Source organism: Ursus americanus, chromosome 3 (assembly GCF_024610735.1).
Source record: "Ursus americanus isolate L20-20 chromosome 3, mUrsAme1.1.p, whole genome shotgun sequence".
NCBI lineage: Eukaryota > Metazoa > Chordata > Mammalia > Carnivora > Ursidae > Ursus > Ursus americanus.
Window position 1 is genome coordinate 23,021,130 of NC_142129.1, and position 23,858 is coordinate 23,044,987.

General features: G+C 59.5%; 1 protein-coding gene across 2 annotated transcripts in view; it reads left to right on the plus strand.

Annotated features, from left to right (window-relative positions):
- The window catches only part of KCP (kielin cysteine rich BMP regulator), a 45,708-nt gene that overhangs the window by 21,377 nt on the left and 473 nt on the right, over positions 1-23,858 (plus strand). The window contains exons 7-46 of one of the 2 annotated variants that reach the window (XM_045792678.2): positions 565-754; positions 844-920; positions 1,610-1,694; positions 3,420-3,487; positions 3,683-3,779; positions 3,917-3,999; positions 4,232-4,325; positions 5,228-5,310; positions 7,383-7,476; positions 7,615-7,694; positions 7,771-7,864; positions 8,188-8,273; positions 8,347-8,428; positions 8,664-8,816; positions 8,906-9,012; positions 9,090-9,183; positions 9,842-10,015; positions 10,153-10,235; positions 10,399-10,492; positions 10,589-10,777; positions 11,053-11,223; positions 12,568-12,744; positions 13,399-13,484; positions 13,749-13,839; positions 13,967-14,049; positions 14,154-14,247; positions 15,057-15,230; positions 15,477-15,559; positions 16,150-16,270; positions 17,161-17,240; positions 17,456-17,555; positions 18,069-18,157; positions 18,480-18,582; positions 18,671-18,813; positions 19,123-19,295; positions 19,376-19,487; positions 19,586-19,687; positions 20,427-20,591; positions 21,027-21,333; positions 21,465-23,854. In XM_045792678.2, coding sequence (XP_045648634.2) covers positions 565-754; positions 844-920; positions 1,610-1,694; positions 3,420-3,487; positions 3,683-3,779; positions 3,917-3,999; positions 4,232-4,325; positions 5,228-5,310; positions 7,383-7,476; positions 7,615-7,694; positions 7,771-7,864; positions 8,188-8,273; positions 8,347-8,428; positions 8,664-8,816; positions 8,906-9,012; positions 9,090-9,183; positions 9,842-10,015; positions 10,153-10,235; positions 10,399-10,492; positions 10,589-10,777; positions 11,053-11,223; positions 12,568-12,744; positions 13,399-13,484; positions 13,749-13,839; positions 13,967-14,049; positions 14,154-14,247; positions 15,057-15,230; positions 15,477-15,559; positions 16,150-16,270; positions 17,161-17,240; positions 17,456-17,555; positions 18,069-18,157; positions 18,480-18,582; positions 18,671-18,813; positions 19,123-19,295; positions 19,376-19,487; positions 19,586-19,687; positions 20,427-20,591; positions 21,027-21,333; positions 21,465-21,715 — 4,812 coding nt within the window. In that variant the 3' untranslated portion in view covers positions 21,716-23,854. Of the gene's footprint in view, positions 1-564; positions 755-843; positions 921-1,609; positions 1,695-3,419; positions 3,488-3,682; positions 3,780-3,916; positions 4,000-4,231; positions 4,326-5,227; positions 5,311-7,382; positions 7,477-7,614; positions 7,695-7,770; positions 7,865-8,187; positions 8,274-8,346; positions 8,429-8,663; positions 8,817-8,905; positions 9,013-9,089; positions 9,184-9,841; positions 10,016-10,152; positions 10,236-10,398; positions 10,493-10,588; positions 10,778-11,052; positions 11,224-12,567; positions 12,745-13,398; positions 13,485-13,748; positions 13,840-13,966; positions 14,050-14,153; positions 14,248-15,056; positions 15,231-15,476; positions 15,560-16,149; positions 16,271-17,160; positions 17,241-17,455; positions 17,556-18,068; positions 18,158-18,479; positions 18,583-18,670; positions 18,814-19,122; positions 19,296-19,375; positions 19,488-19,585; positions 19,688-20,426; positions 20,592-21,026; positions 21,334-21,464; positions 23,855-23,858 lie in introns of those variants that run through there. The other variant, XM_045792679.2, reaches the window with a different exon arrangement.

Sequence of the window (23,858 nt, forward strand, 5' to 3'; positions counted from 1 at the left end):
GTTGTGCAGGAGTCCAGTGGGTGTGTGCGGGGTAGGGCGGGCCTTGCATTGTTAGAGGAAAGAAGGGTTGGGCTGGGGGGGTGTGGGAACTGTAAAATAAAGTTTGGTTTTAAATGCACATGGAGAAGTTCTTATATGAATGGTTCTTAATATTGATTCTTTCATACAGATGAAGAACCTCCAGAGTATTTGTTTTATCAGTTTAGATGTTCATGTTTTCATGTATTTGGCCAACAGTATAGAGCACCTAATATACATAAGGCATCATCAGAAAAGATTCTGGATGGATGAAGGTCTTTAATGGGGAGAGGGGATTGCGTCCGCTTCTGTCCAAAGGAGAGGTCTGGGGGCCCCGTGCGCCCCCTGGGAGCCTGTCCAAACTCCGAATCTTGAGAACTGTGGCTCAGCTGGGTGCTGTCTGGAGGGGAGCCACCTGTGCCCTGGAACAGTCAGATTTCCTTCTCGCCCTGCTCAGTCTTCACACTCCCCAAATCTGCCGGGTATGTTGGATGGGGCGGGGCTGAGCCAGCACCTCCTGCCTTCCCCTCCGCCTCTTTCCCCCAGAACAAGGAGCTGCGGGTGAGGGTGAGGCAGCTGGAGTCCTGTGAATGCCGCCCAGCTTCTGCCCAGTGCTGGGGACTGGGGCGGGCCTGGCCCGAGGGTGCTCGCTGGGAGCCCGACACCTGCACAGCCTGTGTCTGCCGGGATGGGGCTGTGCACTGTGAGCCCAAGGCCGGCCTGGCCCATTGCCGTGGTGAGTGCCACCCTGTCTGCCGGCCAGGACCACCTCGGCACCTAGGGATGGCCGTGAGTGCCTGAGTGACGGCACTCTCTCCTCCCCAGGCTGCAGCCACAACGGTGAGGCCTATGGCCACGGGGAGATCTTCTCCCCAGACGCCTGTACCACCTGCCGCTGCTTGGTGAGTTCCTGTGGCCCACCTGGATATCCCATACCTGTCGCCTCACCTGCCTCACTTAAGTTACCAGTCACTGCGCCCTAGTGTGCTGGAAGTTGAGGAATGGGGTCTACCCTCCCTTCCCCCAAAGCCTTGCCATCAATGGCTCCAGCTGATTGAAAGTGGCTCTATTTTCTGGAGCTCAACCCCCCCCATACACATGGTGGGGGCCCCCACACCCCTCTGATTTGGGCCTGGCAAACAGTGGCAAGGAGAGCAGAGGGGATGGAGCTGCTGTCTTCCTACATCGCCCCCTCACCTGTGGGGCCTCCCTGTCCCTGTTCATCCATCTGTCCCTGTCATCTACCCGCCTAGTTGCCCTCACTTGGCTCCACTTCCACCTTCTTCCAGCCTTTCCTTCCTTGCTCCTCCATCGAGGAAGCTCTCAGTTTCCTCCCTGGGATCTCTCCATGCTGGGGAACTTGCTGGTACCCGGAAGATATGGTTTCTGGGGCTCAAGAGCAGCAGGAGATGATGGGGGTGGCGGTAGGATGTCTCTTCTGCCCTCGGACCAAGGGTGGCCCATGTACCCTGAGCTGCCTAGGCCTCTTGCTCCTCCACTGTGTCATGGCCTAGGGGGAGCTTTGGGATCCCGAGGCCGGGCCCTCCAGCGTTCTGAGGCCTGTGCAGCCGCTCTGTCTGCCTCCCCACAGGAGGGAGCCATAACCTGTACCCAGAAGCCGTGCCCGAAGGGACCGTGCCCGGAGCCGGGAGCATGCTGTCCGCACTGTGAGCCAGGTCAGTCCCCCCCAGCCCTGGCCCCACCTCCCGCACTCGTTCTGGGCCCCAGAGCCGTTGTGTGCCCCCACCGCGTGCCCAGAGGGTGCCTGCCCACTCCCTCTGGCAGGGGTTCGGGGAATTCAGAGCTGAAGCACAGCCTGCAAATACGGACTCTGGCCTGGGACTGAGTCAGAGCCTCTGAGTCATCGCTGCCCTCAGGGAGCTTTTTTTTTTTTTTTTTTTTTTAAAGATTTTATTTATTTATTTGACAGAGAGAGAAACAGCCAGTAAGAGAGGGAACAGGGTCAGTGGGAGAGGAAGAAGCAGGCTCCCAGCAGAGGGATAACGCCGGGATCACGCCCTGAGCCGAAGGCAGACGCCCAACCGCTGTGCCACCCAGGCGCCCCCCTCAGGGAGCTTCTAGTCTAGTCGAGAAGTTGAACTGAAAGCTAATACAAGATTAGAGATCCAATGACCAGATTAAAGAACTATAGGAAGGCAGGCTGTGGTTAGCTGCCTGAGGAGACGGCGCGAAGGCAGGGGAACCACTCAAGACTGTGTCAGGCGGGGCTTTACAGACAGTGGGTCATCCGAGTCGCATCTTCAAAGGAAAGTGAGATTTCACCAGAAGGGGACAGTACTCAATGGCCCTTTGGGCACAAGAACAGGGTGGGGAGAGGTGTGTTGTAAGAAATCAGTCTGGAAAGGCCCAGTGGGAACAGTCTGCTGTAAGCCTTACAGTTTGGACTTTCTTCTGTGGGCAATGGGGAGCCATTGAAGGCTGCAGAGCCAGAATGTGGCTTGTTCAAAGGAGCATTGTAGGAAAATCCATCTGTTCGGGCCAGATGCGAGAGACCAGTGAGTGGGCTGGCGTAGTTGTCATCCAGCCAGGGAGCCAGGGATGCCAGTGGCTGCAGAGGGAGGGGTGTTTCTAGAGAACGGGCAAGAGCTGGTGACTGGTCAGATCCCATGGAATAGTGGGAAGCTAGGAAGGCAGCGGTGCCAGTGACGTACAGAGAAGTTGGGGGGAGGTGGAGGCAGTGGCTCTGCTGGGGCGGGCGGGGGTTGGGGGGCTCTTAGCCCATAGTCAGGGAATAGCGTTGTCAGAGTTAGCAAAGAAAACATGGGAGGCCTTGTGAAGTTTGAATTGCACGTAAACAGCACATACTTTTTTAGTGCAAATATGTCTCACGCAACATTTGGAACATACTTATACTAAAAAAGTATAGGTTGTCTATATGGAATTCAAATTCAGCTGAGCACCCTGTATTTCATCTGGCAAACTATCAGCTGGTAGTGTGAAGGCTGGGTCAGGGGCTCAGGCGACCAGAGGGGTCTGGAAACGGAACCTAGGAGTCTTGGCCTGAGATGAAGAGTGGAGTGTCTGGAGCTGAGGGATCTCAAAGAAAAGGGACACACACATGCACGCACACGCACACGCATGCGCACATGCACGCACAGACAGAGCTTTCAGGATACGTGGTGCCTCAAGGCCATGGCTAGATCATATATCTTTGGTGAAATTTTTTGAAAAGGCACCCTTTCCTCAACACTTCTCTCGTAAAATAATGGAAATCTACTGATTATGTTTGAGTCAGACATTTGACCTTTCTGCTGGAAAGTTGTGAATATAAAAATCTCTGGTTATCGCCAGAATGGTGCCCTTTGATGCGGTACCTTTGTGGGTGCTTTTGCTCCAGTGCTGCGGGTCTCTTACGTGCGGGCCTGGCCCCGGTTTTGCAGGCTGCCCTGGCGGCCACAGGGCTGGGGAAACGTGGCATCCAGAGCCCTGTGTCATCTGCACCTGCCAGGTAAGGGAATCAGCCCCAGCCACCACGCCCATCCCTGATGCTGGGCACACCCCCGGCCTAGCAGTGCCAAGCCCAATCTGGGGGCCAGACAGAGCTGCTGCCGCCCCCCCTGCAGCCTGCTAGGCCCACTGGGCCAGCAGAGTAACTCAGCTTGGGCAGTGGAGAGGGAGGGAGGGCTCAGTGTCTGCCCTGCAGGCAGGGACCGTGCGGTGCCAGGGGCCCTCATGCTCAGAGCTCAACTGCCTGGAGAGCTACACCCCGCCTGGGGAGTGCTGCCCCGTCTGCCGGCCAGGTGACCACCCGCCCTGCCCCGCCATCCCCTCTGCCCTGGAGCACCCAGTGCCTACTTGGGGTCATGCCCTCCCTTGGGTGATGTCCACTCACTCTGCTCTCTGCTGACCAGCCTGTCATCCTGGCAACCCTCCCCAGGCTGTGAGTATGAGGGGCAGTCTTACGAAGAGGGGGCCAACTTCCTGTCCAGCTCCAACCCTTGTCTCCAATGCTCCTGCCTGGTGAGTCCCCACCCCCCACTTTGTCCAGGCCCTGCTCCTTCTTATTCACTCCCTGCCCTACCTTGGGCCACATCTCTTTCATCTTCTCATGTACCTTCCAAGACCTAGGGCCAGTGAGGTTCCCCTCCATCCGGGCCCTGTGCCCCACCCCCACAAGGGTGTCGGACACTTGCCCACCCTGCCCTTTCTGGGAGCCAGCCCCGGTTACTTTGCAGCTCTCGGTGCATTACAGAGCAGCCTGGTTCGCTGTGTGCCCATGAAGTGTCCACCCAGCCCCTGCCCTGAGCCGGTCCTGAGGCCTGGGCGCTGCTGCCCGACCTGCCGAGGTAAGAGCCCGACCCTTCCCTGGTGGAGGCCCAGGCGGGGCTGTCCCCCCATTTCTTCCACTCCAGAGCCCATTCTGCTGGGCTCTGACCTGGGGGCTTTGGTCAGTGGTGGAGCGATGCCCAGTCAAGCCTGCTCTGGAGCTGAGGTGCCTGGGCTCAAATTCTGCCCTCGCCACATCATGGCTGCGTGCCTCTGAGAGAGATACTCTGTGCCTCAGTTCCCCATGTGTGAGGTGTGGATGATGACATTCTGTACCCTGATAAATGTTGACCGTTATTACCTGCTCTGTGCACGAAGACACGGGTGCGGACCACTAGAGGGTGATGCTGAGTCGCACCCCGATACTGCGGCAAAGGCAGGATGGGGCCAGGTGCCAGGTACTGAGGAAACTGGGCGGGAGGAGACCTAATCCAGCCTGGACACGGGAAGGAGAGTGTCCTGGAGACAGCGTGTCCTGAGCGAACCCTCAGGATAAAGAGCAGTTAGCTCGGTGAAGGGCGGAATAAGGCAGAGGGCATTCCAGGAAGAGAGGACAGCTTGCACAAAGGTGTGGGACTGACCGTGTGAGGGGGGCGTGTGTTAGGCGGGTAGGTGCAAGTGGCCACACGAATGGCCAAAGCCTGCAGTGAGAGATGAGGGGGGGCCCCGAGAGCAGGGGGAGGTGGGCGTGGCTGCGCTGGGTCCTGGGAGGCCTGGAAGGGCAGGCTAAGGAGCTTGGGTCTTCCCTGTGTGGGGCCCTGGGAGCCCCCAGGAGTCTAGGCAGAGGCATGACGGGGTCTGGTTTGGGCTCAGGAGAGAGCCCCCAGGAGGCCATGTGGAGGACGGTAGGGGCAGGCTGAAGCTGGCAGCCAGGCTGGCTCCCACCAGGCTTCCTTTCTGCCCATCTTCACCCCCACCCCAGGCTGCACGGAAGGTGGCTCTCACTGGGAGCATGGCCAAGAGTGGACTGCCCCCGGGGACCCTTGCCGGATCTGCCAGTGCCTGGTGAGCCCCGCTGCTGCTCCCACAGCCCAGGCCCACCACAGTCATTCCTTCATTTCTCAGTGCTCACCCCATAGGCACTGCGAGGGGACAGAGGTGGAGAAGAACTGATTCTGGGCGCTGTGGGGCGGGGGGGGACAGGGCTGTGCCTGTCTGTGTACCCAGTTCTGAGCACAGCAGGTGTGCAGCATGGATATGTGAATGAATTCAAAGAGCTTGCAAGCTCCAGGAGTGAGACAGGACAGGATATGGCAGCAACAGCTCCGGGAGAGAGTAACGTAGATTTCCTCGAGACACGTAGAACTGGGCTGTCCAATCTGTAACCACTACTGTGTGTGGCCGCTGAGCCCTGGAGATGGGGCCGCCCAATCTGAGATGGGCTGGGTGTAAAATACACATGGGATTTTAAAATTAAAGACTTGGTATGAAAGAAAGGGATATAAAATATCTCATTAATACTCTATGCTGATTATATGTTGAAATAACTTTTGGGTATATTGAGTTGAATGGAATATCTTAAAATTTAGTTTTATCTGCTTCTTCGTACGTTTTGAAATTTGACTGCTAGAGAATTTAAAGTGATTTGTGACTTGTGTTATGTTTCTATTGGACAGCACAGACCTAGAGAATCTTCATGGGAGGGGGTGGGTTTAGGTCTTAAAGGGTGAGTAGAATTTAAGCAGGGAGAAATGAGGAAGGACATTCCAGGGGCTATAGACTGAATGTGCCCCCCCCCAAATTCATATGTTAAAATCTTAACCCCCAAGGTGATGGTATTAGGAGGTGGGGCCTTTGGAAGGTATTTAGGTCACAAGGGTGGAGGCTTCACGAATGGGGTTAGTGTCCTTGCAGAAGGGACCCCAGAGAGCTAGCTCTTTCCCTCTTCAGCCATGTGAAGACACAGTGAAAAGACAGGTGTCCAGGAACCTGGGAGCAGGTCCTAACCAGACACTTCTGGCACGTTGGTCTTGGACTTCCCAGCCTCCAGAATGATGAGAACTAAATTTCTGTTGTTTATAAGCCCCCCGGCCTATGGGATTTCACTACAGCCCCATCCCCTCTGCAACCATGTGCTCCCCATCCCTGTTCACACCGACCACCCTCCCCAACACCTGTGAGAAGAGTGACTGGCTGTCACGTATGGGACTGGCTGTAGGGAGCCCCGATGCAGGTGTGAGCTCAGGGGGTGGGGTCTGTCTGGGAAGGGCCGTGGGGAGTAGCAGCAGCTACTGTTTGCTTGCCAAGTCCAGAGGCTGATGTCACACCAGGCACCGCATCTCATTGCATTCCCATAACAGGCTATGAGGACAGGACTATTTTTTTTTTAAGAGTTTATTCATTTATTTGAGAGAGAGAACATGAGCAGGGGGCAGGGCAGAGGGAGAGGGAGAAGCAGGCTCTCCACTGAGCAGGGAGCCCAATGCAGGGCTCGATCCCAGGACCTTTAACTGACTGAACCACCCAGGTGCCTGAGGACAGGACTATTATTGTCTTTTTTCAGATGGGTAAACTGAGTCACCGAGTGCTTCAGTAACATTCTGGGTTATACATCTGTATTAGTTTCCTAGGGCCACCATAACAAAGTAGCACAAACGGATTGGCTTAAACAATAGAAATGTATCATCTTGTGGTTCCCGAGATCAGAAGTCCAAGATCAAGGTGTCAGCAGGATGGGTTCCTTCTGAGGGCTGTGCCGGGAAATCTGTTCTAGGCCTCTCTCTTAGCTTCTGGTGGTTTGCTGGCAATCCTTGGCATCCCTTGGTGTCTCCCTTCATCTTCACATGTTGCTCTGTGTGTGTATTCAAATTTCCCCTCTTTACAAGGACACAGTTACTGGAGGGGCCGCCCCACTCCAGGATGACCTCATCTTAACTAATGACATCTGCAATGACCCTATTTCCTGATAGGCCACGTTCAGAGGTGCTGGGGGTTAGGACTTAAACATACGAATTTGGGGGGACACAGTTCAACCCATAACGATTTCTAGTAAGTGGATCGCAGGGACTCGATTGCTGTTTCTGCCACCTGACGGAGCTCTGATGGCCCCTTCCCCTGTCCACTCTGCCCTCTCCCAGGAGGGCCACATTCAGTGCCGCCAGCAAGAGTGTGCCAGCTTGTGCCCGTACCCTGCGCGGCCGCTGCCAGGCACCTGCTGCCCACTGTGTGATGGTGAGTCGGTGAGTGGCGCCTGGAGCGGGGGTTCCGAAAGCTCACGGACGGCCCAGCTCAGTCTCCCACGAAGGCCAGGACCAGGACATGCAGCGGTGGGACCCTGAGAAGGGTCTGAGGCACCCTTTTTCCCAACAGGCTGTTTCCTAAATGGGCGGGAGTACCGCAGCGGAGAGTCGGTGGGCTCTGGGGACCCCTGCTCGCACTGCCACTGCGCTGTGAGTGTGGCTGCCTGGCAGGGAGGGCCTGGCTCCCGGGCCTGCCTCTTGAACGCTGACCAGGCCCTATTGGCAGAACGGGAGCGTCCAGTGTGAGCCTCTGCCCTGCCCGCCTGTGCCCTGCAGACACCCAGGCAGGATCCCTGGGCAGTGCTGCCCAGTGTGTGACGGTGAGCTGGGGACTTGAGTCACCTGGAGAGGGGCGAGCTCTGGCCCCAGAGAGGCTCCAGGGTTGGGCGCAGGTGTTTGGGCCTGTAGGAAGACCCCTCGGACTATAGTATGGGAGACGTCCTTGATAAGCCTAAACGCCTGTCCCCACGGGTGAGGGTCACCTTCTCACCTCACCTTCTCATGGCAGACGGGGCCCTGGGGTGGGGCCCTGGATCCTGGAGGGAGGGAAAGTTGGTGCCTCGGGGCGGGCGGTGGATGCCTCGAGGTGGTGTGAGGCTTCGCTGTCAGCCTCCAGCTCTGTCCCCCTGGTCCTCCTATCCAGGCTGTGAGTACCAGGGACACCAGTATCAGAGTGAGGAGACCTTTAGCCTCCGCGAGAGTGGGCACTGCCTCCGCTGCTCCTGCCAGGTAGCCGGTCCCGCCCTCTCACGCCCCACATCTGTCCCGGCCCTCGAGGACCCTCAGCCAGCGTCCCTCCTAGGCCGGCGAGGTCTCCTGTGAGGAGCAGCAGTGCCCGCTTGCCCCCTGCACACTGCCTGACTCTGGCCCCCCGCTCTGCCCAGGTATGTGTGGGGAGGGGGAGAGGGAGGAACAGCTTCAAAGAGGGCTGTGTCCAGCCGCTGCCAATGGAAGGGGTCCCTTCCCAGGGAGGGGGGGCATTGCCAGGCCCACCAACCACGCTGGTATGTGTTCAGAGGCCACCGTGGGGATGGCGAAGCCAGGGTCCCGTGGTCTGGGAAGGTCAGGGATGGCTGGAGGTGTCCAGGTTGCCATGGTGACAGCCCCCCCTTGCTGTAGCCTGTGTGCTCGAGGGAGAGGAGTTCGCCGAGGGCGTCCAGTGGGAGCCTGATGGTCAGCCCTGCATGGCCTGCTCCTGTCATGATGGCGTGCCCACGTGTGGGGCTGTGCTCTGCTCCCCGGCCCCCTGCCAGCACCCTACCCAGCCCCCTGGTGAGTGCTCCACCCCGATCTGGCTTTCTTCCCTGGATCTGTCCAGCCCCCACTGGTTAGCTGGGCTCTGATCAGTCTGCCCCGCCCAGGCACCTGCTGCCCCATCTGTGAGAGCTGCACCTACCATGGCCAAGTGTATGCCAATGGACAGAACTTCACAGACGCAGATAGCCCTTGCCACGCCTGCAGCTGCGAGGTACCTCCCCTGGCTTGCCGCTGCCCTGCTGAGCCCCTTGTGGGGCCCACCCCCATTGCCCTCTTCCCTGCTCCCAGGATGGGACTGTGAGGTGCTCCTTGGTTGACTGCCCTCCCACAACTTGTGCCAGGCCCCAGAGTGAACCTGGCCAGTGCTGTCCCAGGTGCCCAGGTATGTGCTTCTTGCACCTGTCTGGCTTGGGGGCCCTAGACCCAGCTCTCCCATGGCCCCCGGGGCTCCCCAGATACCTTAGAAAGCAGCAGTCTTCCAAATTGTTTCCAGTCAGACACAGCTTGGAACTCACAGAGTATAGGCAGGAGGGAGAGTAGAGATTTGTTTATCCCTTCACGTTATTCTGTGACCCTTCCCTCCCATTCTATTTTTCCTCTTCCAATCCCCCCACCAGCCGCATATATTTGCATATCTTTCTGTATAAAGCAGCTTCGTGCAACAACATTTGGGTCTGGCATGCAGAGACTGCGTGCTGGCATGCAGTGTGACCTGAGTCCTGCCCTGGTGGAGAGTCTGTGCCGGGGTGGGTACCCGTCACAAACACACACACCTGCACGCATGAGCTCCCTGCCTCTTCAATCTCAGAGGCAGACACACGTGCCTGCAGGTAAATGGGCTCAAACACACACACGCACACGCACACGCACACGCGCATGCGCGCTTGTGCTGGAGAGATAGCCACGCCTGCCTACGCAGAACCCTCCTCCACTCTCTCCATGGTGCTTCCTCTGGCCTTTCCTCAGTGGCTCTGCCCGCCCAGCCCTAGAACTGTCAGGCCTGCTGCCACTCCTGCCCCTCCCCCTGCCCCAATGCTCAGACTGTATCCTGGAGGAACAAGTATTTGTGGACGGCGAGAACTTCTCCCACCCCCGAGACCCCTGCCAGGAGTGCCAATGTCAGGAAGGCCATGCCCGTTGCCAGCGTCGGGCCTGCCCCAGGGCCCTCTGTGCCCATCCGCTGCCTGGTCCCTGCTGCCAGAACGTCTGCAACGGTAAGGTGGATGGGATAGGGAAGGAGGGGGTGTCTCCTGGAATGGCTTGGTCCCACCTATGGCTTTTAGGGCTGGAAGGGCAGCATATCTAGGAGGGAGTAGGGCCCCTCCCGGGCCTAAGATGTCTGATCCCCCAGGCTGTGCCTTTGGTGGGAAAGAGTACCCCAACGGAGCCGACTTCCCTCACCCCTCCGACCCCTGCCGGCAGTGTAGCTGTCTGGTGAGTCCGCCCCTCCCCCACCCCCCGTGGGAGGAGGCGTCCAGGCGAGGAGGGGCGGGACTCGGGAGACCAGCAGCGGTCCCCCAAGGTGGCCGTCAGAAGGAGCGGGGATTCCCTCTGCCTCCCACCGCTAACCGGGCCTGGCGTGGTCTCCCTGTTGCAGAGCGGCAGCGTGCAGTGCCTCGCCCGCCGCTGCCCGCCGCTGCCCTGTCCAGAGCCGGTGCTGCTGCCCGAAGAGTGCTGCCCGCAGTGCCCCGGTAGGAGGCGCAGCCCTCGGGCAGATCCGCCCGGGAGAGAGCGGGGAGCCTCCGCAGCCTCTTGCGGGACCCCTTGACGCGCGCTCTCTCCTGCAGCCGCCGCCTCGGGCTGCCCGCGGCCGGGGGGCGGGGTTCCGGCCCGGCACCTGGAGCATTTCCCCCTGCCGGACGACCCCTGCCGCCGCTGCCTCTGCCTCGACGGCTCCGTGTCCTGCCAGCGGCTGCCCTGCCCGCCTGCGCCCTGCGCCCACCCGCGCCAGGGGCCCTGCTGCCCCTCCTGCGACGGTAACGCCTGGGCGGCACCCCCACCACCCCCGCCCCCTGCTGCCTCCAACTCGGCCCCACAGCCTAGCCCTACCTGGTGCCCTGTTATTCCGTGTCTCCCTTTCTCCAGCCCCTGACGCTGCGCCATCCCAGTATCCCCCTCCCTCCGAGCCCACCACTCCCACGTCGGGGTTCTCACTAAGAATGTGGGGGGACGGTGCCCAGTCTGCAGGGCCTGGGAGGCTGTGGGCCTGGCAGACAGCCCCGGCTCCTGCCCTCCTCGCCTGCCCCCCCAGGCTGCCTATACCAGGGGACGGAGTTTGCCAGCGGGGCGCGCTTCCCTTCGCCCAGTGTCGCGTGCCATGTCTGCCTCTGCTGGGAGGGCAGCGTCAGCTGCGAACCTCAGGCCTGTGCCCCTGCTCAGTGCCCCTTCCCTGCCAGGGGTGACTGCTGCCCTGCCTGTGACGGTGAGGGGCAGGGGACTGTGGGGATGAGGGGCTGGGAGGGCTGGGTCAGCATCGCCTCTACTGCCCTAGAGTGGGTCCACAACATCTGTCACGTAGGAACAAACACGGGACTAAAACCTGGAGTCGCTCCTGCCGGGATGCTATTTGGCTATGTGACCTTGGACAAGTTACATAACCTCTCTGGGCCTCTTTTTTTTTTTTTTTAATTAAAAAATACATTTTAAAAATGAGAGTATTTTTGTGAAATACACATAACATAAAATACATTTTAAAAATGCGTATTTCTGTAAAATACACATAAAATTCACTACCTTAACCATTTTTAAATGTAACTCTAACTTTAGCTCCTGTAAACAAGAGAGGGTTGAACAAGACCCAGTTCCCCAGTCTTTGGTCACCCTTGTACTATCTGAGCGATATTGCTACCTACTCTCTACCACCTACAATTTTATTTAGTTAACGATTTTTCTTCAAATTAACTTTTAAATTTAAATCTTTTTAGAAAGGAGTCGTTATATCGTACCGTAAATGAATTCAATTTGCCAGGAATGAAGATTACCATAAATATTAATACAGTTAAAAATAAAACATTGAATTTGAGTCAGACGCTTTTGCCTGCCAAGGCTTTGAGACTCAGACTCGCCCTCTCTTTTCTTTTTCTTTTTTCTTTTTTCCTGTCAAGGCTTTATTTTTTTCTTTATGGCAGTTTTAGGTTGACAGCAAAAGCGAGAGGAGGGTACAGAGATTTCCCACGTACTCCCTGTCCCCACACCTGCACAGCCTCCCTTGTTGTCAACACCACCACGGGGGGGGGGGGTGCATTTGACAAGCCAACACTGACACATCATTATCACCCGAAGTGCCCTCTCTTTTTAAAAAAAAGGAGGTCAGCAAGAGAGACCTGCTCGGGTCAGGCTGCCACCGCTCTGGGACCCCCTCCCGGTGCCGGATTACTCAGAGGGCTGGAGAGAGTACTGGAAAGAGGATACCTTGAACCTGGTCTCCTAAGCCGTCTCGGGCTATCTCCAGCCCTCCTCAGCTTGGGGACCGTGGGGCTGTCTGCCCGGGCAGTGGCCTGCTGCCGAGTATTTAACTCTAGGGACAGATCTTATGTGGGCTTTCCCGATAGATTGCAGGCTGAAAGGGAGGAAGTCCGTCCTTCAGCCAGCCCCCTCCACCCCGCCTTTCCTCTGACCCCCACTTCCCCTGCCTGGCTCGAGCCCCCCCTCCCCCCAGTTGCTGTGTCTTTGAGGCCCCAGCTCAGGCCCAAGCTGAGAACCTGACTACTGCTCACCTCTCACCCTTTCTGCCCTCTGCCCTGCCCCTCCCTGTCCCCTCTCGAAGGCTGTGAGTATCTAGGGGAGCCCTACCTGAGCAGCCAGGAGTTCCCGGACCCCCGAGAGCCCTGCGGTCTGTGTACCTGCCTCGGAGGCTTCGTGACGTGCCGCCGCCGGCCCTGCGAGCCACTGGGCTGCAGCCACCCGCTCACCCCGGCTGGACACTGCTGCCCGACCTGCCAGGGTAGGACAGCACCTGCCCTTCCTGCCCCTTCTGGAGCTCCCAGGGAGTCACCTGGCCTCACCACGGTCACCCTTCCCCTGAGGGAGCCACACAGGAAACCCGCACCCTGTGCTTTCCTCACACTGCACCCGTGCCCTCCTGTCTGTCCCTGCTGTCACCCCAGACTCACAGTTGTGCTCATCAAGTCACTGGGCCTCGTGCTTCCAGAACTTCCTGCTCTTAAACTGTCTCGTCGCCTTCCTAACATGTCGCATCACCAGACTCAAACCCATTCCATGGCTCCCATGCCCTTGAGTCAGCAGTCACGAGTGGCAGCTTCCTTCCCTCCTGGCTTCTTTTGCCCACAGTCCTGAACCTGGCCCATGTCTAGCCTTCATTTCTAGGAGCGCCCGTTCCTCACCTCCTCCACGGGCCCCACAGACACAGACTTGCCAGCAGTCCTCGATCCCAGCTCCGGTCCTCACTCCCTTCATGCCCGCTGGTCTCCCCACTCACAGCCGGCCGGAGACTGTCCTCCCACCCTCACCGTACTGGCCACGGCAGGCCGCACTGAATGTCTCCCCCAGCTTTGTAGCAGCCCCCCGGCCCAGCTGTGCGTGGCCATGGAGGGCTGCGCTGATGGCTGCTCTTTGATTGCATTTCCTGCTCTGCCAGGATGCCTCTATCATGGGGTCACGGCAGCCCCTGGAGAGACCCTTCCTGACCCACTTGACCCCGGCTGCTCCCTCTGCACCTGCCAGGTGAGGTGGCCTTTTGGAAACTTGGTAACCTTTCATCCTTGGGTTGTCCTCCCTGGCCAGGAAGACCTTGTTTCCTCCACCTCCCCATCTCCCAGGGTACCATCTGCTGGAAGAGGATTGGATTTGGGTCATCCCGGGCCAAGGGAGGGGGGTTGGAGCCTGACAGGCTCAGTAGGGACACCCCACCCTGGGGCAGTGTGTAGCCTGTTTTGAGGCTGTGACAACATGGAGTCAAGAAGTGGCAGTGTGACCTCTCTCCCCCAGGAAGGTTCCATGCACTGCCAGAAGAAGCCTTGTCCTCCAGCTCCCTGCCCCCACCCCTCTCCAGGACCCTGCTTCTGCCCTGTTTGCCACAGTGAGCTGCCTTCCATGTGTCCCTACACCCCATGCTTATCCCTGCCCCCCCCCATCGGCCAGGCCTGAGGTTGGACAGGGCAAGGTGGCAGGCACAGCGCCTCACCCAGGAAACGTGTTTCCCTCAGGCTGCCTCTCCCAGGGCCAGGAGCACCAGGATGGGGAAGAGTTTGAGGGGCCCCCAGGCAGCTGTGAGTGGTGTCGTTGTCAGGTATGGTAGGGAGGGGGCAGAGTGGGGTGGGGTGGGGGCAGGGCCACAATGCCTCTGGGGCACCTGGCCTAAAGGGCAAGTCTGGGAATGTGCCTCTCCTGCAGGGTGGCCAGGTCAGCTGTGTGCGGCGGCCGTGCCCTCCTCTGTCCTGCCCGCTCCAGGTCACGGAGCCAGGCAGCTGCTGCCCTCGCTGCAGAGGTATGCCTGGCCCCATGTGGCTGAGCCCTTGCTTTTGCCCCCTGCCCCCCAGCCCAGTGCCCCGTACCTGCCCCACCTCCCTTTCCCAGCTCTCCCCCAGCCTCCTGCTCCGTCTGCCACTTGGCCCTCCCACCCCTTGGCCCTTGAGCGCTCCTCCTTGCTAGTCTTCAGCTCTTCCTACCTCTCCCTGCCCCTGGCCTGCCCAGACTATCACCCCCTCAAAAATGCCCCCTTCCTAACCACGCTCTGTTCATTGTCATAATAATGACAATTCACGTTTATTGAGCACGTCCCATCTGAGCTCAGCACTTGACACATCTCATTTAACCCACACACGATCACATAGGTACTATTATTATTCCCATTTTACAGATGAGAAAACCAAGGTACAGAGAGGTAACATAACTTGCCTGTGATCATGCAGCTAGTTGGTGGCAGTCAGGATTTGCATCTTAGCCATCTGGTTCTAGATTGTTACCTTGGGCACTTGCTTAGTGATGGAGCCTTCTATTCTTTCTGCATGCATTTATTACACACCTACTGCATGCCAGCTACCGTTGCTGGTACTGGGCTGCTGTTTGTTGTAGCCCTTGGTCTAGCAAGCAAGCAGGCATGGAATGGGATAAGAACCCAGGTGTTCCGACCCTTACCCAGGGTCCTTCCCCTCCACCACACACCGGAGCTCTGCCCCAGGCCACCTTCCCACCACCTCCCTGCCAATCCCCCTGCCGAGCACCCAGGGTTGGGGGGACAGGGCCATAGAGGCAGAACCAAGACTCAGAGCTCATCCCTGCCCACCCGGGACACAGGCTGCCTGGCTGATGGGGAGGAGCACCCTGAAGGCAGTAGCTGGGTGCGCCCCCAAAGCCGCTGCTCCTCCTGCACATGCCATGAGGGCGTCGTGACCTGTGCCCGCGTCCAGTGTGTCAGCTCCTGTGCCCGGCCCCACCAAGGCCTCAGCGACTGCTGCCCTCGATGCTCTGGTACTGGGAGCCTGGGCCGGCTGGGAAGGTGGGGAGGCAGCACCTGGGCCACATCTCTCTCCTTGTACTGGGCTGGGCAGCAGAGTCGGGCTGTTCTAGAAGTGACCCCTATTCTTGCACACATCCCAATCCCTGGAGCTGGGAGGGGGGGCGCTGCGGGGATACAGAACCTCAACCCCTGGCATTCCTGCCAGCCTAAAGACTCCGTGGTCCTGTTCTTCTCCTACCCCCCCACCCTGCCCCAAGACTGTGAGCATGAGGGCCACAAGTATGAACCAGGGGAGAGCTTCCAGCCGGGGGCAGACCCGTGTGAAGTATGCATCTGTGAGGTGGGTGACGGCAATGCTGAGGGGTGGGCTGCTGTAAAGGGGGCAGCCTGGACCCCGTGCGGGGCATGCACTGTGAGGGTCAGAGAGAGGAATGTGCCTCTGTGGTCAGGAGGTGAGGCAGGACTTGGGGTGAAGAGCTAAGCAGGGCCAGGAGGTGTGGGGTGGGACGGGAGCTGAGTGGGGGTTGTGAGGATGGGGCGCAGTGGGGATGCACCTGGGAAGCAGCTGCGGGGGCATGTTAGGGAATTCCATGTGAAGGTAATGGTAAGCAGATGTATGATGTCCCGCGTCCGGAGACTTGGCAGGGAGGGGGGAGGATGGCATGAGAGTACAGGTGGATCAGCGGTCACATGAGAGTCAGGCCCGAGTAACTAGAAAGAGAAGGGGACATCACCTCTGGTAATTAGGGCATAGGGTGAGAAGCAACCTGGGGAGACGGTGAGTCTCTGCAACCTGGAGTTTAACCTGCCCAAGACATATCCAGGGGGAGGTGCAGCAGGCAGATGGAAGGGCCTGGAATCCCGAGAAAGAGGATGTCTCTTGGCTTCCAAGGCCTGGAACCCACCCCCTTTGCTCACTCATTTTTGTAGCTGCAGCCTGAGGGACCCCCCAGCATTCAGTGTCACCGGCGGCAGTGTCCCAGTCTGGTGGGCTGTCCCATCAGCCAGCTCCTGCCTCCTGGGCCCCAGCACTGCTGCCCCACCTGTGCCCGTGAGTCCCTGGATATGGGGGTAGAAAAGAGGGTAGGACGGCCATCCCCAAAGTGACACTGGGAGAGCCAGCCAGCTCTCCTCTGCAGCCCCAGCCCTCACCCTTTCTTGAGTCTGATGGACTATTCTGGAAGCCCATGCCCTGGCAGGGGAGGGCCTGCACGCCCCCAGGGAGAACTGGGGATCCTTGACACTGAAGCCAGGCGCAGTTTGTGGAGCATCTTTCCCAGCAGGTGGCGCTGCGGGGCAGGAGTTTTGCTGGCCCCTGGCTTCTTGAGAGCGGTAAAGGGAGAACAGAGGGGCTACAGAGGTGGGGAGCTGTTCTTACCAACACTTGCTAGGATGTGCTTCAGGGAAAGAGAAGACTAACATTTATTATGCATCTTCTGCATGCTAGACACTATACTTGGTGCTTTTAATTAACAGTATCCCATTTAATTCTCAGTTGCCCAGTGAGGGGTATTATTGTTCCCTTTTACAGATGAGAAAACTGAGGTTCAGAGCGGTTGGTTAGTCTGCCCAAAATGGCACAGAACCTGGAGTACCTACCTGGCTCTCTGTGCTTCCTTGTGCCGTTTTAGCCAGGTGATGTAAAAAGAAGTAGTACAGGGAGCAGAGGAGGCATCCTGATCGTCCTCAGTGCCTTCAGGATAGGGAAGCCACCCCCTGTCCATGTCCAGGCCCTCCACCCTAGTAATCTGCAAAGGGCTTTTTAAAAAGTCCAAATTTTCTTTGCTGACCCCAGGAGAAAGAGGACTTCTCCTCTTGGAATCAAGGTGCTGGGGATATGAGTATGCCCTAGGCCTAAGAAGTCTGGGGACACAGTGGGTAAGTGGGCTTTTGCCCCCTGCTTCCCCCTTTCCACCCAACAAGGAGTTCTTGTCTTCACAGAGGCTCTGAGTAACTGCACAGAAGGCTTGCTGGGCTCTGAGCTGGCCCCGCCGGACCCTTGCTACACCTGCCAGTGCCAGGTGAGCCCTTCTGCCTCGGGGACTCCCAAAGCCCTCTCTTCCTCCTCTGTAGGCTGTGGCAGCAACTCCTCTCCTGCAGCAGCTCCAGGCTCCCCACTCACCCGGACATCCACCCACTTATCTTGGATATCATATCTGGCCGAGGCCTACTCCCAACTACACCCTGCTCCCTCCCTGCTAGTCTCTACCGGCGGTGTCCACATGCTCTTCCACAGGACCTGACATGGCTCTGCATTCACCGGGCCTGTCCCGAGCTCAGCTGTCCCCCATCAGAGCGCCATACCCCCCCTGGGAGCTGCTGCCCTGTGTGCCGAGGTAAGTGCCAGCCTTGACCTGTGTCCTCCGAGCATGAGCCCAGCGGGGAGATAGGACGAGTGGCGTCCAAAGGCTATGTGGGCAACCTGGGGTCTATACTCCAAATGCAGGCTTCATTCTTTTGTAGAAATGAATGGTTACTCATTGGGGTGCAGAGGGCAGGGGAAAGCAGGGAATGAAGTCTGGATTCTCAAGGCCTCGCCTGAGGCTTGTCGGTGGGCCCAGGGACTGCAGGCCCACTGGCCAGGCATTTCACTGAGCTGGCAGCCAGCCCATGGGAAGGTTCCAGCCTCTGGCTCTTTGGGCTTCCAGGACCCTCTCCACTTCCTGAGCCCTGGTGTAGGGCCTGCCGTCTAGTAGGTCATCTGGACACTGGTTGAAGAAATCAACACCATCAGGGTGCTTGTGGAATGGTGTGGGCACCCCCCTGCCGTGGGCCTTCGGGGTGAGCCCCAGAGGGGAGGATGCAGTTGGAAGCACTGTGCTCCCCATTCCTCGTTTCTTCCTCCTCAGAATGTATGGTGGAGGCAGAGGGCCGGAGAGTGGCAGATGGAGAGAGCTGGCAGGACCCCAGCAACGCGTGCATTACCTGCACCTGCCAAGTGAGCTGGGGGTCACAGGGCGGGCATGGGCTGGGGTGGAGGGCCCTACAGATGGATGGATAGAGGAGTCTCAGGACACTGGACCAGTGAATGTGGAGTCTTTGAGGTAATTAGAAAAAGGTTCCCCCTCTGAGTGAGAGCGGGCAGCGGCATTCATGTGCTGGGGCAAGGGACTAAGGGCTGGATTTCATCCCCCACTTGAACGGGACATGGGTGTTCTTGTGGGGCAGGGGCAGAGAGAAGGGGCTGCCGCCTCAGACTGTGACCCAGAGGGCCCCCAGACCCTGCAGGAGGTCCCTAGAGCAATGACATCTGTCCTCAGCGGGGCCACGTGGAGTGTGACCTGGAGGAGTGCGCTGCCCTCTCCTGCCCCCATGGCTGGGCGAAGGTGCGAGAGGCCGGCCGCTGCTGTGAGCGATGCCAAGGTGCCAGCCAGAATGATGGGGGTTGGGGACCAGTGACACCCAGTGCGAGGGACGGGCAGTTGACCCTACCCCGCTCCTGTCTCCTCAGCGCCCGCCCAGTCGTGCGCGCACCAGGGCCGGGCAGTGGCCTCCGGGGAGCGCTGGGCCGAGGACGTTTGCACCACCTGCTCCTGCGTGGCCGGCACGGTGCGCTGCCAGAGCCAGCGCTGCCCGCCGCTCTCCTGTGGCCCCGTGAGTGCTGCGGTCGGGCTGGGTGGGCGGTAAGGTGAGTGGGCACGTGGCACCGCTGTCCCGGCTGAGACCAGGCCGGAGGAAGGAGGCAGGGCTTGGGTCGCGGCCGCCGCGCAGTTGGGCGGGGGTACCCGAGGCCGTGCAGTTCCAGGCGCGGCCACAAGGCGGTGCCCTGAGCCCGCTCGCGGTGAGCCCCAAAGCGGGAGCCGGAGTCCCCGGAGACTCCCGGGCGATTCTCAGCCCCGGGAGTCTCTGCGGGGGCACAGCGGGGAGGGCGATGTGTCTGACGGGATCCGGGGCTGAGGCCAGGACGAGGCCCCCGCCCTGAGTCCCGGCAGCTGCTGCCCCCGTTGCCTGCCTCGACCCGCCTCCTGCATGGCCTTCGGAGACCCTCATTACCGCACCTTCGATGGCCGCCTGCTGCACTTCCAAGGCAGCTGCAGCTACGTGCTGGCCAAGGACTGCCGCGGAGGGGACTTTAGGTGCGCAGCCCCCTCTGCCTCCTCCCTAACTCCCTACACCTGTCCCCGCTGACTCCGCACCTGGGTCTCTGCCGCCACAGCGTGCACGTGACCAATGATAACCGGGGCCGGAGGGGTGTGGCCTGGACCCGGGAGGTGGCGGTGCTGCTCGGAGACGTGGCCGTGCGGCTGCTGCAGGACAGAGCCGTCACGGTGAGCAGAGCTGAGGACCCGGGGAAGGTCGGTCGCGTGCTGTTCGCTGCCCACTCGTCAGTCCCGACGTCGCCCTTCCTCCTGCCCCCCTCCTCCAGGTGGATGGGCGCCCGGTGGCCTTGCCCTTCCTGCTGGAGCCCCTGCTGTACGTGGAGCTGCAGAGACGCGCCGTGATCCTGCATGCGCAGCCTGGGCTCCAGGTGCGGCCTACAGGGCCAGGGCGCGTGTTCGGGCGTCTGTATCTGGAGAGGGAGTGGGAATACCGGTAGGTCCGGGGCCAGATCAGGCCAGGGAGGTGAGACAGTTCTGCCGGATTCCGAGGGGAGGAGAGGAGTCATGGTCAGACACCTTGGGTGCAGTGAAAGGAGTGCTGAGCCTAGTTTCTAATCTTGGTTCAGCCACCGACCCAGTGGGACTCTTAGGCCAGTACCAACCCCCTCGAGGCCTGTTTTCTCATTGGTAAAAAGGGGGAATAGTTGCAGAGATGTCAACTAAAGTCTCCTAGGTGGCTTCTGAGATTCCTTCCAACTCCCATGTCAGAGAGTAAGCTTCTCCCTGCCTTTGGCAAGAAGTACAGTTTGTAAATTCATGATATAAGGCTTGTCTACACTTCGGATCGGGACACCAAGTGTGCTTTATCCTCTGTAAGGCCCTAATGCCCACAAGAAAGTGAATCTCTGGAAGTGGGTTTGCGTTTCACCAGGGGCCCAGCTCAGGGACGCCAGCGGGAGAAGGTCCCCTCCTGCCAGAGCTGTGGGCAGCTCTTGTCTTCGCCCAGGACTCACACAGCATGGGCCAACTTGGCTTTGGCCAGAGCCGCCTCCTCTCCGTGGGGGGCCTCTATCCACCCATTCTCCTCCCCTACAGCAGGGACAGTGCCTGGGGCCAGGATGGGGTCCCTACCTTTCCCCACTCCCCAGTCCCAGCCTCTCTGCACAGGTGCTGTGGGACGGGCAGTCTCAGGTGGAGGTGAGCGTGCCTGGCTCCTACCGGGGCCGGATGTGTGGGCTCTGCGGGAACTTCAATGGCTTTGCCCAGGATGATCTGCAGGGCCCTGAGGGGTTGCTCCTGCCCACAGAGGCTGCGTTTGGGAATAGCTGGCAGGTGAGTGGCACAGGAGCTGGGTGGCTGAGGGGGGCACAGTTGAGTGGGAGTCTTAGAACAGCCTGCTTATAGGGAGAGCGGGGGGACACCAATGGCCTTTGCAGCGTCAGGATGATTTGGGGGCTTCTTGCCTGTCATGGTGCTGGGGGAGGCAGGATGGCCTGTTGAAAGAGGCACCCTCTAAATCCACAAGCCCTGCCTGGCCGTTCACTGGCCGTGTGACCTTGGTTAAGTCCCTTACCTGCTCTGGGCCTTGGCTTGTCCATCTGTAAAATGGGGACAAGGAGAAAGTGGCTGTTGCTTCCTTTGCTGTTCTTGTAGGGAGGTTTTTGAAGCTAAACCAAAATATTTGGTGGAAAGTGTTTTGAAGAACGTAACACACCAAGGTCAGCTGCCCGTGGATGCTGTCATATCAGGGTCACTCTTCCCGCCTAGGTCCCAGAAGGGCCGGGACCTAGCCGGCCATGTTCTAAGGGCCGCGAGGTGGATCCGTGCAGGGCAGCAGGTTTCCGAGCCAGGCGTGAGGCCAATGCCCGGTGTGGGGTGCTGAAGTCCTCCCCGTTCAGTCGCTGCCACGCTGTGGTGCCGCCGGAGCCCTTCTTTGCTGCCTGTGTGTATGACCTATGTGCCTGTGGCCCCGGCTCTTTGGCCGATGCCTGCCTCTGTGACGCCCTGGAAGCCTATGCCAGTCACTGCCGCCAGGCAGGGGTGACGCCTGCCTGGCGGGGCCCCACACTCTGCGGTGAGGGGGCAATGCCCAGTGCGAGTTGGGGAAGAGGGTGGCACAGAGGGCTCGGCTCTGGGTGGGGTAGGTGGCGGGAGGACCGCACCGCCCGGGTGTCCCCGTGACCTTGCCTTCCACTCCACCTGCAGTGGTGGGCTGTCCCCTGGACCGCGGCTTCGTGTTCGATGAGTGTGGCCCACCCTGTCCCCGCACCTGCTTCAACCAGCACGTCCCCCTGGGGGAGCTGGCAGCCCACTGTGTGAGGCCCTGCGTCCCCGGCTGCCAGTGCCCCGCGGGCCTGGTGGAGCACGAGGCCCATTGTATCTCCCCCGAGGCCTGCCCCCCTGTCCAACTCACTGGGGACCGGCCCCCCAGACCTCTGCCCAGCCCCAGCCAGTAGCCCCACGGGGCACCCTGAGCCAGGATGACACCAGGACTCATCAGGTCCAAACCCTCCCCTTGGAGAACGGCTCCCACCATGGCCAGAGCCATGGAAAGAGTGCCCCGCGCAGGCACCAGGAGCCTGGGCCTGTGTTGCACAGAGACCTCGGCATGTTCACTCAGAAGAAGTAAAATTGGGGCTCTCCTCAGGCGTACTTGTGTGTATGTGTGTTTTCTCCTGGTGCTGCGATGGTGGCATGGGCTGCTTGGAACATGGGGTTCAGTGGCCCGTGTCCCCGGAACCTGAGAGGTGGCAGCCGTGGGAGCTGAGCCCTGCATCTTGCTCATTTCTTGCACCTGCCTGGGCTGCCCCCACCTGCCCTACCTGGGGTCGCCTGGGAAACCCTGCACTGGACAGAAGGAGCACCTAGGTGTCTTTATCACAGCTCTGTGCTCACACTATGTTGCAAGCATGGCCCACGGTCCCCATGTTGGTCCCTCTGTGGTTTATGTGGAATCCTGTGGCGGCTGAGGAGCACAGAAAAGGGGCTCAGCCCCTGCACGGCATTCCCTTTCCCCTTGACTTGGGGGATACCAAGTGCTAGGCGCCTCCAGGGCCGCTCTAAGAGCTGGTGACAGGGAGTCTGTGCCTGGGGTGGGGAACAGGAGACACAATAGACCATGATGAAATATGGATACGTGCACACACACACACACGTGCACACACTTGCACACATACGAACACATAGACGCGTGCACACACATACATGCACACATACACGCACATACCCCCCCTCAGAATCCCAGGTAAACATGTGTGGCACACAGACGGGCCCATGTGTGCGTTCACAGCCACGCCAACTCTGGATGGACATGTGAGCAGGGGACTTCCTTGTAGGGGAAAGAACATGGGTTCGGAAATAGGAAAAAAGTCTATTTCTTTGAAGAGTCTCTTTGCAAAAAGGACTCTGTTTTTGCTATTGGCTGTGACCTTGGTGTTGTAGGGGCCTTGGGTAAAAGATGAGGGGGTACTGCATTCTCACAGCTAGCTCCCTAACCTTGCGGCAGGAGTGAAGGGAGTGTGGGGCTGACCCGAAGACAGCTCGCTCAGCCCACTTGCGCTGTGGCCCACGGAGCAGAGTCGGCCGTGCTCTCGGGGAGCAGTTACGAAGCAGCAGGCCCATGGGGCTGCTCCAGACAGCAGGGAATGTGGGAATGTGGGAACACCAGACCAGCTCGTGCGCCCGTCCCTGCCCTCGTCATAACCAATACAAACCATGCCCTCACCTGCTGTATCTCGGGTGTGGCGACGAGTAAACAGAGTGACCCGGGGCCAGCACTTTGCACGTGGGCAGCGTGGAGCAGGCACCTGGGAAGTGCTGGCCCTGGTCCTGCCTGCGGGGGCTCCTCGTGCCCCCCACCAGCCCGTTCATCATGGCCACTTGCCTCCAGGTGAGGGAGACACTGCCCCACATGAGCTGGGGCTGCTGACCTCCCTAGGGCCGCCTGCTGTCTGCAGCACTGGACCGAGGATGCTAGCACGCCCCCACGGACTTGCGTCAGGGACGGGTCACACGTGTGGAGCATTTTGCGTCCTGGCACACAGTCAGTGAGCGTTGGGGGCTGCTGCCTGCTTGGGGCACGTGTCATGCGTTCATAATGGCATTGCCAGCGTCCTACGTGCACACAAAACACTTGCTCTCAGGCTTGCGGACAAGCATACGCACACAGCGCTAGCGTGGCCCCGGTCCTCGCCCTACAGTCCTGCCCCCCACAGCCAAGAAACCCAGGTCAGAGGCAGGCCGAGTCTCTCCGAGGCTTGGCTGGGGTCCAGGTCCTAGCTCAGATAGCAGATACCTGCATTATTGAGCCGGGGAGCCTTTGTCTCCTCTTCATTCCTGGTCCTCCCCTCTCCCAGCTCCAGCAGCAGAGGAGAGGAGGGAGGGGGCGTCTGGTCTGGCTCCCCCTCGCCATGGAGCAGACAGCCACACCTGGGGGCCCAGGGCTCCCCTGTAGCCACAGGCAGGCCCTGGCCCTCTACCAGCACCTCTTTGGATGCCCTGCAGGCCTGGGCCAGCTCCAGGCTGCGCTGCGGCAGGTGAGGGAGGTAGGGCAATGCCACAGAAGGGCAAGGCCAAGGCCTGACTCCATCTCATCCCCTC